Source organism: Carcharodon carcharias, chromosome 1 (assembly GCF_017639515.1).
Source record: "Carcharodon carcharias isolate sCarCar2 chromosome 1, sCarCar2.pri, whole genome shotgun sequence".
Taxonomy (NCBI): Eukaryota; Metazoa; Chordata; class Chondrichthyes; order Lamniformes; family Lamnidae; genus Carcharodon; species Carcharodon carcharias.
The window spans coordinates 221,094,202-221,108,263 of NC_054467.1; the positions used below are offsets into that span (position 1 = coordinate 221,094,202).

The 14,062-nt window shown below is 42.2% G+C and overlaps 1 protein-coding gene across 5 annotated transcripts in view; it reads right to left on the reverse strand.

Annotated features, from left to right (window-relative positions):
• Nucleotides 1-5,120: 5,120 nt before the first annotated feature.
• LOC121280363 (mothers against decapentaplegic homolog 4) overlaps nucleotides 5,121-14,062 on the reverse strand; it is an 89,563-nt gene continuing 80,621 nt past the window's right edge. For 4 of the 5 annotated variants that reach the window (XM_041192313.1, XM_041192288.1, XM_041192298.1 and 1 more), the window contains one exon: nucleotides 5,121-8,438. In XM_041192313.1, coding sequence (XP_041048247.1) covers nucleotides 8,227-8,438 — 212 coding nt within the window. In that variant the 3' untranslated portion in view covers nucleotides 5,121-8,226. The remainder of the gene's footprint in view (nucleotides 8,439-14,062) is intronic. The other variant, XM_041192322.1, reaches the window with a different exon arrangement.

Sequence of the window (14,062 nt, forward strand, 5' to 3'; positions counted from 1 at the left end):
TCATGGCTGCACCAGTGATGCCAGCTGCTGGTCAAGCTCCGAAACCTGGAGCTCAAGCTGCTGCAACTGATGACAAATGGTTATCCAGGACACGGGAAGCATCCTGGAGTTCCCACGTAGCACAGGATATGCAGTCTTAAGGTAGGAGCAGCCCTGCCCCTCCTTTATCTGTTAGTTAATAACCTTGCTACTGCTAATGAAACTTACCACTGCTAATGGACCCTAATAATCCTTAATACACATTACTAGGAGTAGTAAACTTTATGCTAAAAAAAAGACAGCAGCTTATTCCTTATTTGGGTGAGATAAATATGAAATACTCAACAGCCAATCACCTAGCTGCTTACCTGTGATTTACACATTGATTTTTCTTTCTGAATGCAGGCTCTGACCCTTCAACCTGGCTCTTGGTGGTGGATAGCCCCGTTCTGCTCTGTTTCCAGCTACTCATCAATTGAAGCCTTGCTCTCTCCGCACTGTTTTAAACTTCACTCTGCTATCGCTATTTCCAGTCACTCACCAAATGAAATTTTGTTCTCTCCACTATTTTCAGCCCTGGTCTGTTCCCTGCTTCCCGCTGCTCACCAGCTGAAGTCCTGCTCCGCTCTGTTTCCCACCGCTCACTAAGTCAACCTTTGGAGAAAGGAAAATCAGCAGCAGTACTCACCAGCCAATCAACTAACTGCTTTTTAGTGATTTAGGGATTTTTTTTCTCTCTCCCAGTCCCTGCAGCGAGTGATGCTGCCCTGCTTCACACCCCACCCAGTCTCTCTTCAGCGAGTGATGCTGCCCTGCTTCACACCCCACCCAGTCTCTCTTCAGCGAGTGATGCTGCCCTGCTTCACACCCCACCCAGTCTCTGTTCAGCGAGTGATGCTGCCCTGCTTCACACCCCACCCAGTCTCTGTTCAGCGAGTGATGCTGCCCTGCTTCACACCCCACCCAGTATCTCTTCAGCGAGTGATGCTGCCCTGCTTCACACCCCACCCAGTCTCTCTTCAGCGAGTGATGCTGCCCTGCTTCACACCCCACCCAGTCTCTGTTCAGCGAGTGATGCTGCCCTGCTTCACACCCCACCCAGTCTCTGTTCAGCGAGTGATGCTGCCCTGCTTCACACCCCACCCAGTATCTCTTCAGCGAGTGATGCTGCCCTGCTTCACACCCCACCCAGTCTCTCTTCAGCGAGTGATGCTGCCCTGCTTCACACCCCACCCAGTCTCTCTTCAGCGAGTGATGCTGCCCTGCTTCACACCCCACCCAGTCTCTCTTCAGCGAGTGATGCTGCCCTGCTTCACACCCCACCCAGTCTCTCTTCAGCGAGTGATGCTGCCCTGCTTCACACCCCACCCAGTCTCTCTTCAGCGAGTGATGCTGCCCTGCTTCACACCCCACCCAGTCTCTCTTCAGCGAGTGATGCTGCCCTGCTTCACACCCCACCCAGTCTCTCTTCAGCGAGTGATGCTGCCCTGCTTCACACCCCACCCAGTCTCTCTTCAGCGAGTGATGCTGCCCTGCTTCACACCCCACCCAGTCTCTCTTCAGCGAGTGATGCTGCCCTGCTTCACACCCCACCCAGTCTCTCTTCAATGAGTGATGCTGCCCTGCTTCACACTCCATCCACTTCCTCCAGCGAGTGATGCTGCCCTGCTTCACACCCCACCCAGTCTCTCTTCAGTGATTGGTGCTGCCCTGCTTCACACTCCACCCACTTCCTCCAGTGAGTGATACTGCCCTGCTTCATACCCCACCCAGTCTCTCTTCAGTGAGTGATGCTGCCCTGCTTCACACCCCACCCAGTCTCTCTTCAGCGAGTGATGCTGCCCTGCTTCACACCCCACCCAGTCTCTCTTCAGCGAGTGATGCTGCCCTGCTTCACACCCCACCCAGTCTCTCTTCAGCGAGTGATGCTGCCCTGCTTCACACCCCACCCAGTCTCTCTTCAGCGAGTGATGCTGCCCTGCATCACACCCCACCCAGTCTCTGTTCAGCAAGTGATGCTGCCCTGTTTCACACCCCACCCAGTCCCTCTTCAGCGAGTGATGCTGCCCTATTTCACACCCCATCCAGTTCCTCCAGTGAATGATGCTGACCTGCTTCACACTCCTGGTCTCTTGCCAATTATGCTGACCTGCCTGACACTCCTGATTCAATATAATATAGCAACATTTAGCAGTTTACAGTATCTAGTGTTATAATGGTTATCAAAACTTCTTTACTGTACTGCAGCCTGTGAAATCTTAATTACAAATGAAATTTAGTACAGTATACTTTAAATAAGTTATGAATCCTGAAGGTGTCTAAGGAATCCAGGATCCAATTGGCAGTGCTCCAGATAAAACTTGTTGCAGTGCTGTATAATTAAACAGAATGATTGATGGGTGAATATTTAGCTCAGGATTAATTTACACAACCCTGGAAACAACACAACTGCTGTTTAAGGTTTGCAGCATATATTCGTGTATTAGGCTAGCACTGCTTATTCATTGTGCGGGAGCATAAATAAATATTTATTTAAATTAATTTCAATTTATTTGCTAGACCAATGTTTTCATGCTTATCCTTAGTGGTTACAGAGTTAGATTCTTAGTTCGCATACCCAAGTGAGAATTGACTTGCATTTGAGTTCCAATTATCCTTAGATACCTAGCCGAGATTCATTTCTATGTTCAAAGTTATGGGGAAGGAAAGGGAGCCCTAATAAGGGAATATCAAAAGTTAGACATTACATGTGAAAACAGTACCTCACAACTGGTAATCCTGAGATTACTACCCAAGCCCTGTTCTAATTGGCAAAGGGAAAGGTTGAATAGGAAGATGAGCATATGGTAGAATCACTAGTACGGAGAGGGGGATTTCCACTTCATGGGGCACTGGCACCAGTACTGGGTCAGGAAGGAAATGTAGTATTGGGAAGGAAATGTACTGCTGAGATGGGCTGCACATGAACCACAGTGGGACCAGTGTTGTAGCAGAAAGGACAAGTGCTGACAGTTGGGCTTTTATCAACTAGTAAGACTGGATCTGGATTAATTTACATACAGAATTGAATGAGAGAAAACAAACTGGAAAAATTTACTTGCAAAGAAACAGAAAAGCAGCGGAAATCATCAGAAGAGCAGGGGATTTATCCTGTGTCCTGGTCAATATTTATCCCTCAATCAACATCACAAAAACAAATTATCTGGTCTTTACCACATTGCTGTCTGTGGGATCTTACTGTGCTCAAATTAGCTTCTGGTTTCCTAAATTATAAGTGACTCCACTTCAAAACTACTTGCTTAGCTGTTAGCTGGTTTTGGAACATCCTGTGGTCTTGAATATAATACAAGTCTGCCCTTCTTTCATGATAGATTTTCAACCCCACTGCCCTCAACTGTCCAGTCTCCTACATTTTCTTTTTAGGCTACTAACTGATCAATGTTGACCAGGCAAAGGTAATGGGGATGGGTGGAAAAACCTGCAAGATTCTGAGTAACAGAATTCAGCTTGAGTAGGCTAATACCTTCCACTATCTTGGTTCACTCAATCATGCAAGATGTAGAGTTTACCAAAGAAATTTGGGCTAGACTTAACAAGGGTCATTACATTGTGAACTTCGATTACAATGAAAATTAGCCTTCAGAAAGCCCTTGTATGGCTGTGAAAGTTGAACCATCAAGAAGAATAAGAGCATTTAAAATGAAAAGACTCAAAACAGGTATTACGTGTGTCATGTCTGGCCAAACGGACAAATCAGTGGGTGCTTGAGAAAACTGGTGTTAGGAGGAACTTGTTTGATGCAGTGATATCAAGAAAGCTCACATATTTTGGATGTGATGAAAACAGGAGCCGAGTGTTTGGAAAGAGAGGTAATGCAAGGCAAAACATCTGGAAAACATGCATAAAGACCCAAGATGGCACAGATGGATTAAATCAAAACGTGGACTGGTTTCTCTATGGGACAGGCAGTGAGGGCAGTGGAGAACAGAAATCAGTGCAGAAACATTGTGGCCAACTCTCAGAATGAGGATGGATGAAGACAGACATACTAGGATATGAGGGATATAGCTTAGCGATTAGCCCGGAGACTTCTTAAAATTGTCTAGACTTGTATTACAAAATGTTGGCAATGTTATGGAGGGTAGTTTCCATAGGGAACAGAAAGTAACATTACAAGAATGTGCAGTGGTGTATGGTTCCTCCAACAATTTTCTACACCCTTGGATAGTATTTACACACATAAACAGGCCATTCAGCCCAGCAGGTTCAAGTCAGTGCATAAAAAGCTCCTCCCACCTTCCAATTGTGTAAATTGACTTTTCCCCTCAATAGGTATCGCATGTATTTCTCCCACCATTGAGCATTGGCATCCCATTCACAATCCTCCCCCAATGATATTCTGCAATTAATCATTAGTAAATGTGTAAGCACAACCTGGAAGATGCATCTAGCCTCTGCTCAATCCCCTTCCTAAGTGGAGATAAGTAACTCATGAAATGAAATACTGCTAATGTAAACTCATGTCCCATCACTGAGGCACTGAGCTTAAATTGTCAGTTGAATTTTTCAGAACAAGTGGTGAAATTTTCAAATTTTCCTCCAGCTTCTGCTGAATGCTGCTTTAAACTTCATTGAGGAAGTAACTCCATCAAGGATGAAACTCCCAATTATTGGGAACATTTAGTCACATGCCTACAAGTCTATCACAATGAGGTCCACTTGTGCTCGTTGCACACTTCACCAGAAGCAGAGTAACAAGTCATCCTATCCGAGCGAAATGATAAGTACCTGCATCACATCTCACTTCAAGAGTATACAGAATCAGTTCTGATTTTTTTTTTTAAAGTTAGGACTAAATTAATGGGCTGTTTATGTATCTTTATGTACACTTTAAACTGAAGAAGAAAACAAGGGGGCACATGGCTTGGATACATTAACTTAGCCAATACAAATCAAGTGCATGGAGAGGCATGATGCAGCTGCAAAGCATTTATTGCAACAGTCTACACCTGCAGAAAATAATTGAATCAGGCTACATCATTTGGAGAAAGATTTATAATGTTTCAGGTTGAACAGAATTACTGACTTTAGAGGCTTTTAGATAACCAAGACAGGCTGCTAAAATAAAAGAGGAAATAGTATACTTTGCAAACATTTTATTTATACTAGTTGCTTAAAAGATAAAATGCATACATTATTTGTTCCATTCAGAATATCTGGTGACATTTTGTCAAAGTTGTTCTATTCCAGACAGATTTCCATTGCTACCTTGTGCAGTCAATGCCATTCCAATCATCAAACCAACAGGGGCTCAAAACAACAGACGTCAGAATGCCTGATTCACAATGTGTCTCAATGTTAATGCAAAATTCTCAGTCAGCTTACAGTCCTTCTGCTCAATTCAATCTTTTACTACAAAGGAATAACACTGCAGATGCTATTTTTCCCCTTGTTTAGATTTAGGTCTGTAGTCCCTTCCAAGCCTATTTTATATTGTAACTCAAAAGGTTTATGATGTCCATTTTCTATCAGTTCTCTTAGTCATAGCGAACTAAATAAGGACCTAAAAATCTGAAAGGACTCGAGTAAAAACTGACTTGGACCATGATGGGGGAATTGGAAGTTTATTTTTTAAATTAGGTTTTAACGTTGGGTGTTTCTAAATTTCAAAATGAAAAGTATCCCTAAAATTTAAATGTAGACTGAGGAAAATTTTTTTTTAAAAACATCAACCATGCAAAATGCAGGATTTCATCAGAATTTTTTTGCGCCCAATTCAAAGAATTAAAATATCTCTTAATTGCACAAGACAGGCACTCAGTTACTTTGAGCCGTTAACTATAATTTCATCCTAACCCCTGCAATGTCAATGAATGATCTCTTACACATTAGTTTTAATAAATAGCATAATCCAATGCAACTCTAATGTAAGAAAAAGGGCCGTCTTAACTATTTCTAGGTAGGCATTTCAGATTTTTATCGTATACTTTTTTTCTGTTCTTAACTATCCTAATAATACTTGGTTCCTAGTAGTCTCTACAAATGGTGCCGAAGCATAGTATAAAGATTTGCAAAATGTGCACACATCCACACACAGCAAAAGGGAGAAATAAAAGCTGAGATTGGCAATTTCCCCACCCCTTTAGCAAACTGTCTTAAAAACTTTACAATAGCATGTCACTTGCAACTTAAACAACAGCTACTAACCAGAAAGCAGAAGTCAATCCAGATTCAAAATAATTAGAGTGTTAAAAGAAAAACTTGTACTGGTCTTATGATTCATTACATTCCTAGGTGGTCACATTTCCAACAATACAGACCTTCCATTTGGCTGAGAAGCATTTCAAAGGCATAGTAATTGGTTTTGTTATTCAAATAATTAAAAATAACCTAAATTAGTAGCTCCCCATCTTCATTTTTAACTCCTGTAAAAATTACATTTGCTCATAAAAGATACACTTCAATTTACATTTGGTTTCGACTGGAATTGTGACATCAATGTATTTCACAGAAACCAATTGGCAGATGCAATGAAGAGCAGTAAATACATAATGCTCCTAAATGAATACTCAAATGTTGCCACTAGGATTTTAATAACATGAAATGTTCACTGGCACACTGTTTTGGGTACGTCTTCCCTCTCCTCCAATTTAGATTTCAGTGAATAATAATAAGCATATGAAACTTTTGTATGATGTCCACCTGCATTGTGAAAAGATTTAACAGTACAATTACAGGTTTTGACCATCCAAATTTAGGTTCCACCTGGTGAAAGTATTTGCACTCTATAACACTGCTGGTAATAATGGTGGAAGTAATTTCAGATGATGTCAAATAAGCAGCATTTTGGTACCAATTATATTAAATAAGCCAAAAAATACACTGCAGAATGATGTTTTAAAAAGAAAGTTCAACCTTCCATTTCTACAGTATAAGAATGTGTTAAAAACAGACAGGGTAAAACAAAATTTGATCTGGCTACAAAACATGAATGCCCTTGATGTTGATCTTAACAAAATTCATCATCATCTAATGCTGAAAAATGCATTCCTTACAGGGAACATCAATAACAAAGAATGCCTTATCACCTCAAACATGGTATACATGGAATTAGGGGGTGTTTGGGGGGGAGGGGAAATCGAAACAAAGAAGAACGAACACAGGCATTTCAGCATCAGATGCATCTGAATAGCACAGAAAAAAAAGTTCCACTTTTTTAGTGTTACTAACAAGATCTTGATTTCTGTAAAAAAATATACAGCTTTTTAAGTTTTTCTCTCAGATCAGAAACAAGCATTTCTTAAACCTCCTGTCTCTGGTCATAAGCTGTGCGTAATTTGAAAACTTTGGCCAAAGCAGCCAATGTTAAACAATGGCCAGACCCACATGCAAAGAAACATAAGAAAGAGATTGAAAGAAAAAAATAAAGAAGCAAACTACATTATTGAAGGTGATGAACTAACTGTACAATACAAACATCCCTCTATAGAGGAGCTCTCTCTTAAGGGTGCAGTATAAAAAAGAAAGTTTTTTTTGAATAAAGTGCAAATCAGGTGTTCTTTCAAATAAAGAAAGCCTGGATCTGTAAAATGTGGCTGAAGAGGCTACTTTGCTGTAATGCATGTTTTTTTTCAAAAACAGGTCGCCATCTGTTTTCTCAACCAGTTTTTGATTGCTCTGGAAATTTCTAAATTGTAAACCAGAAAACATTTTTTTCAAAATAATTACCCTCCCCCACTTAGTACTGCCTTTTCTGGCATGGAGGTATTAGTTATTAAGGTTTCAATGTACTATCAGCAAAACTATCAGAACTCAAACAATGATACTCTCATTGTTCCCACATTTTGCCCCATCCTCCCAGTTCAGTTTTGGGCTTGGAGAAGAGTGGCTAACCAAATGAACTGAATAGCCTTTTGCAGCACCAAATCAAGCATTTTTCACAGCATTTGAATGTAGGATAACCATTATTGGTAGTTAATACAGTCTGTAATAAGTCATACAGGCTGTGAATCATACTGGTGGAGTATCAAAGTAGGAAACAAAGACACAAGCTTGAATACTGAGGTTTGTCAAGAGAAAATAAACAGTAGTTTTGCTGTTTGATTTTTTTTTGCATACCTACCAAAAAAGTTTTTGTTCTGAAAGAATATGCTGAACAAAAGTAAAATACATCAGTTTATTAACAAGGTTGAACTCTAGTCTTCTCCCCACCCCACCCAAGCAAGACAATGACTATTGTAGAGCAACTCAGTCCAGGGGCTGTGGTTCTGCAATTGGCATGGTGTGAAGTACTTCATCCAGCAGCTGAAGGGCACGATGTAGGTGAATTTCAATCCAGCAAGGGGTCTCTTTGATGCTTTGCCTTGGGTAATCAGGTCCCCAGCCTTTAACAAAACTCATCCTGAGAATACATAGACGGCGCAAGTCATCCACTCCTATTCCAGCTGCAGCAGACAAACCTGAAAATGCAATGTAGGTTAATGTAAGGGCTTCAGTTAAAAGACTTCAGAATAGATAATATATTGGGAATAAGATTCTTAGGAATAAAAACAATGAACTGGAAAAGCACATCAAATTGCTCGATACATGAAGAGGATATGCTGATATTTTTGTCCATAATCACAATGGTTAAGCACTCAAAGAGGTCATTCAGGCAGTCATGTCAGTGCTGGTTTGCCAGAAGAGCAACACACCTAGTCCCACTCCTCTGCCTTTTCCCATAACCTTGCAAACTTTATCGCTTCACACAATTCTTCAGTTCTCATTTAAAGGCCTTAAATGAATCTGCCTTCACAACAATCTCAGGCAGAACATTCAGATCCTAACCATGCACTGCATAAAGAGTTTTCCTCATGTCACCATTGCATCACCATAAATTGTTGTCCTCTGGTCCTCTCGTTCCACCAAGAGTAAAAGTTCGTCCCCATCTGATCTGTCCAAACCCATCATGATTTTGAAAGCCTCTATTAAATCTCCTCTTAATCTTCTCTTCTCCGAGGAGAACAGCCCCAGCTTCTCCAATCTATCCAAGTGGCTGAAGTTCCTCATCTCGAGAAACCATTCTCATGATTTTTTTCTTTTTTTTTTGCTTTATTCTTTCATGGGATGTGGGCGTCGCTGGCAAGGCGAACATTTGCTGCCCATTCCTAAGTTACCTTGCTAGGTCATTTCAGAGGGCAATTAAGAGTCAACCACATTGCTGGAGCCACATGTAGATCAGGTAAGGATGGCAGATTTCCTTCCTTAAAGGGCATCAGTGAACCAGATGGGTTTTTACAATCATCGATGATAGTTTCACGGTCACCGTTAGTGAGACTAGTTTTATATTCCAGATTTATGAATTAATTCAAATTCCACCAGTTGCCATGGTGGGATTTGAACCCATGTCCCCAGTGCATGATCCTGGGTCTCTAGATTACTACCGTTTTCCCCTAATGCTTTCAAATCCTTCCTAAAGTGTGGTGCTAATAATTGGACTCAATGCTCCATTAGAGGCTGAGCCAGGTTTATCATAATTTCCTTGCTTCTGTACTCTATGCCCCGATCATAAAGCCCAGCATCCCGTATGCTTTCTCAACCTTCCCTGCTACCTTCAATGAGCCAAGCACCCACACGCCAGTTCACTCTGCTCCTGTATCCCACATTTAGAATTGCACCCTTTATTTTATATTGCTTTTCCTCATTCTTCCTAACAAAACGTATTACTTCACACTTCTGTGCACTAAATTTCATCTGCCATTTGTCCACCCATCCTCCAAGCCTGTCTCTGTCCTCTTGAGGTTTATCACTATTTTCCTCACAGTTTACAATGCTTCCAAGTTTTGTGTCATCCACAAATTTTGAAATTATGCCCTGTACACCAATATTCTCTTGACATAGATCAAGGGCAGAATATTGCTGTTGGCGCGCAGGGGCGGGCCTGACATGCTGATGTGTAAAATAACACACGATGACGTTAGGCATGCGCCCTGATGTCATCGCGCGTCATTTCGATATTTTGTTTGGCGCACACCAAACTGTCAACAGCCTACTAAGGCCATTAAAAAAGCAATTAAAGTTGTTGACAACACTGTCCATCCAACCTTATGGTTGGTGGGCAGGTGAAGAGCCCAAGCGGCCTTCGTGTTTTTCAGGAAACCTCATCCACGGGCGGGATGAGGTTTCCTGGTTTAATAAAATAAATAAATTTTGCTTAATTGACAAACATGTCCCAGCTCATGTGACACTGTTGCATGAGGGGACATTTCTAAATAATTTTTTGCTTTATTTATAAAAAAGTTTTATTATGTACTTAATCTCGAGGCAGCTCCATGCCTCAGGGAGATTGCTGCGCTCTTTTGCACAGGCCCCAGCTTTCCCTCCTCCCCCCACCCGCACAGGTAGTGCTGAGCACTACGCAACGCGTATTACGCTGGGTGGGCCTTAATTGGCCCGTCCATGTAAAATGGCAACGCACAGCTGATCGTGGGCGACGATCTGCTCTGCGCCCGCTCCTGCCCAACATAGGTAAGATTCAGCCCCAAGAGAAGCTGTGGTGCTAACACAAACCTTTGGTGAACTCTACTATACATTTTCTCCCATTTCAAAAAAACAACCAGTCACCACTACTGTTTCCTGTCATTCCGTCAACTTTGCACCCATGCTGCAATTGCCCCTTTTATTCCATGGGCTTCAACTTTGCTGACAAGCCTTTTATGAGACATTTGTCGAATGCCTTCTGAAAGTCAATCAACTCTGTTATCTCATCAAAAACTCAAGCAAGTTAAACACAGTTTGCCCTTAACAAATCCACGCTAGCTTTCCTTAATCCACATTTGTCCAAGTGACTGTTAATTTTGTCCTGAATTATCACTTCTAAAAGCTTCCCCACGACTAAGATTAAACTGACAGGCTTGTAATTGCTGGGCTTATCCTTATGCCCTTTTTTTGGCAAAGGGATAACCTTACAATTCTCCAGTCCTCTGGCACTACCTCTGTATCTAAAGGAGTATTGGAAGATTTTGGCCAACAGCTCTGCAATTCCTGCCCTTACTTCCATCAGTATCCTCGAGTGCATGTGAACCAGCACTGGTGAAGTATCAACTTTAACACAACCAGCCATCTAAACCTCCTCTTCATCTTTTAACCCATCTAGTGCCTCAACTATCTGCTCTTTCACTGTGACTTGGGCAACATCATTTTGGTAAAAACAGATGCAAGTACTCACATTTAGTATCTCAGCCATACTGCTGCCTCCATGCATAAATTGCCTTTTTGGTCCCTAATCAGCCCCACTACTTTTTCCTTTAGAAAACTTCTCGATTCCCTTTTATATTAAATGTCAGTCTCTTCTCATACTCCCTCTATGCTTATTTCTTTTTTCACTTCACCTCTGAACTTCCTACATTCAGCCTTGTTCTCAATTGGATTATCCACCTGACATGTCACATTCACTCTTTCTCAGTTTTATCTTACTCTCCATCTCTACTGCCATCCAGGGAGCTCTGGATTGTGTTCCTACCTTTTTCCCTAATGGGAATGGACCTTGACTGTACACAAACTATCTGATTTTTAAAGACAGCCCATTGCTTCATTACTGGTTTGCCAGCCAGTCTCTGATTTTAATTTATCTGGGCCAGGGCTGTTCTCATCCTATTGAAGTTGGCCCTCCCCCAGTTAATTAGTTTAACTATGGATTGCTCCTTGTCCCTTTCCATAGCTAACCTAAACCTGATGATACTATGATCACTGTCCCCTAAATGTTCCCAACTGATACTTGATCCACTTGGCCCAGCTCATTCCCCAGAAGCAGATCAAACAATGCCTCATTAGGCCAGAAACATAACGGCCTACAATTCAGAAACTCCTCCTCCTGACTTTAACACTATTACTATCCTATTCTATGTTAGGGTAATTAAAGATCCTCCATTCTGACATAGCTCTTGCTTAGTGTTAGTATAGTGTCAATGTGGCTCAGTTGGTAGCACTCCTGCCTGAAGCACAAGTCCTGGATTCAAGTCCCACTCCAGGGCTTGAGTACAAAAATCAAAGCTGACTCTCTAGTGCAGTACTGAGGGGGCAGTGCATTGTTGGAGGTGTTGTCTTTCGGATGAGACGTAAGGCTAAGGCCCCATCTGCTTGCTCAGGTGGACGTAAAATCTCCCATGTTTCTATTTCAAAGAAGAGCAGGGGAGTTATGTTTTGGCCAATATTTATCCCTCAACCAACATCATACAAAAACAATTGCCTGGTCATCATCACATTGTTGTTTGTGGAAGTTTTCCGTGCGCATATTGGCTGCCGTGTTTCCCATATTACAATAGTGACTATACTTCAAAAGTACTTCATTGGCAGTAAAGCATTTTGAGACTTCTGTTGGTCACAAAAAGCTCCACATAAATGCAAGTCCCAATCTTTTCTCTCTTTCTAATTTCCTTGCAAATTTGTTCCTCTATATCTTTCCACTGGATGGTAGCTAAAGAATAGACGCAGTAGTATAATGGCACTTCTGTGGTTTTTTTTAGCCTTAACTAAAGAGATTCTATCCTTGAAATCTTTGTATCCTCACTGGCTACGGGTGAGGTCCCAGATGACTGGAGAATGGCCAATGTTGTTCCATTGTTTAAGAAGGGTAGCAGGGATAATCCAGGAAATTACAGGCCGGTGAGCCTTACGTCAGTGGAAGGGAAATTATTGGAGAAGATTCTCCCTGTCAGGATTTACTACAATTTGGAAGCAAACGGGCGTATTAGTGAGAGGCAGCATGGTTTTGTGAAGGGGAGGTCATGTCTCACTAACTTGATCAAGTTTTGCGAGGAAGTGACAAAGATGATCGATGATGGAAGGGCAGTGGATGTTATATAAATGGATTTCAGTAAGGCCTTTGACAAGGTCCCTCATGGCAGACTGGTACGGAAGGTAAAGTCGCACGGGATCAGAGCTGAGTTGGCAAGATGGATACAGAATTGCCTTGGTCATAGAAGACAGAGGATAGCAGTGGAAGGGTGCTTTTCTCAATGGAGAGCTGTGACTAGTGGAATTCCGCAGGGATCAGTGCTGGGACCTTTGCTGTTTGTAGTAAACATAAATGATTTGGAGGAAAATGTAACTGGGCTAATTAGTAAGTTTGCAGACGACACTAAGGTTGGAGGAGTTGCAGATAGTGAAGAGGATTGTCAAAGGATACAATGGGATATAGATCGGTTGAAGACTTGGGCGGAGAAATGGCAGATGGAGTTTAATCCGAACAAATGCGAGGTAATGCATTTTGGAAGGTCTAATACAGGCAGGAATTATACAGTAAACAGCAGAACCCTTAAGTACATTGACGGGCAGAGGGATCTGGGTGTACAGGTCCACAGGTCACTGAAAGTGGCAACGCAGGTGGATAAGGTTGTCATGCTTGTCTTCATTGGCAGGGGTATTGAGTATAAAAGCTGGGAAGTCATGCTGCAGCTGTACAGAACCTTGGTTAGGCCACACTTGGAATATTGCGTGCAATTCTGGTCACCACATTACCACAAGGATATGGAGGCATTGGAGAGGGTGCAGAGGTGGTTTACCAGGATGCTGCCTAGTCTGGAGGTTATTAGCTATGAGCAGAGGTTAGAGAAACTTGGATTGTACTCACTAGAGCGACGGAGATTGAAGGGCGACTTGATAAAAATTTACCAAATTATGAGTGGCATGGACAGAGTAGATAGTCAGAAAATTTTCCCCAGGGTGGAAGAGTCAATTACTAGGGGACACAGATTTAAGGTGAGAGGAGAAGACTGTAGAGGAGATTTGCGGGGCAAGTTTTTATGCAGAGGGTAGGGAGTGTCGGGAATTCGCTGCCAGAGGAGGTGGTGGAAGTGGTATTTAAGAGGCAGCTTGACAAATACATGAATAGGACGGGAATAGAGGGATACAGACCCCGGAAGTGAAAAATGTTTTAGTTGACGTGCAATATGATCAGCGCAGGCTTGGAGAGCCAAAGGGCCTGTTCCTGTGCTGTACTTTTCTTTGTTCTTCTTTGTTGAACGTTCTAGGACACCCTCTCTCTCCCCAGTACTGTAATGTTCTCCTTAATCTATTCTGCTACCCCATTCCCTTTCTTTCCCCT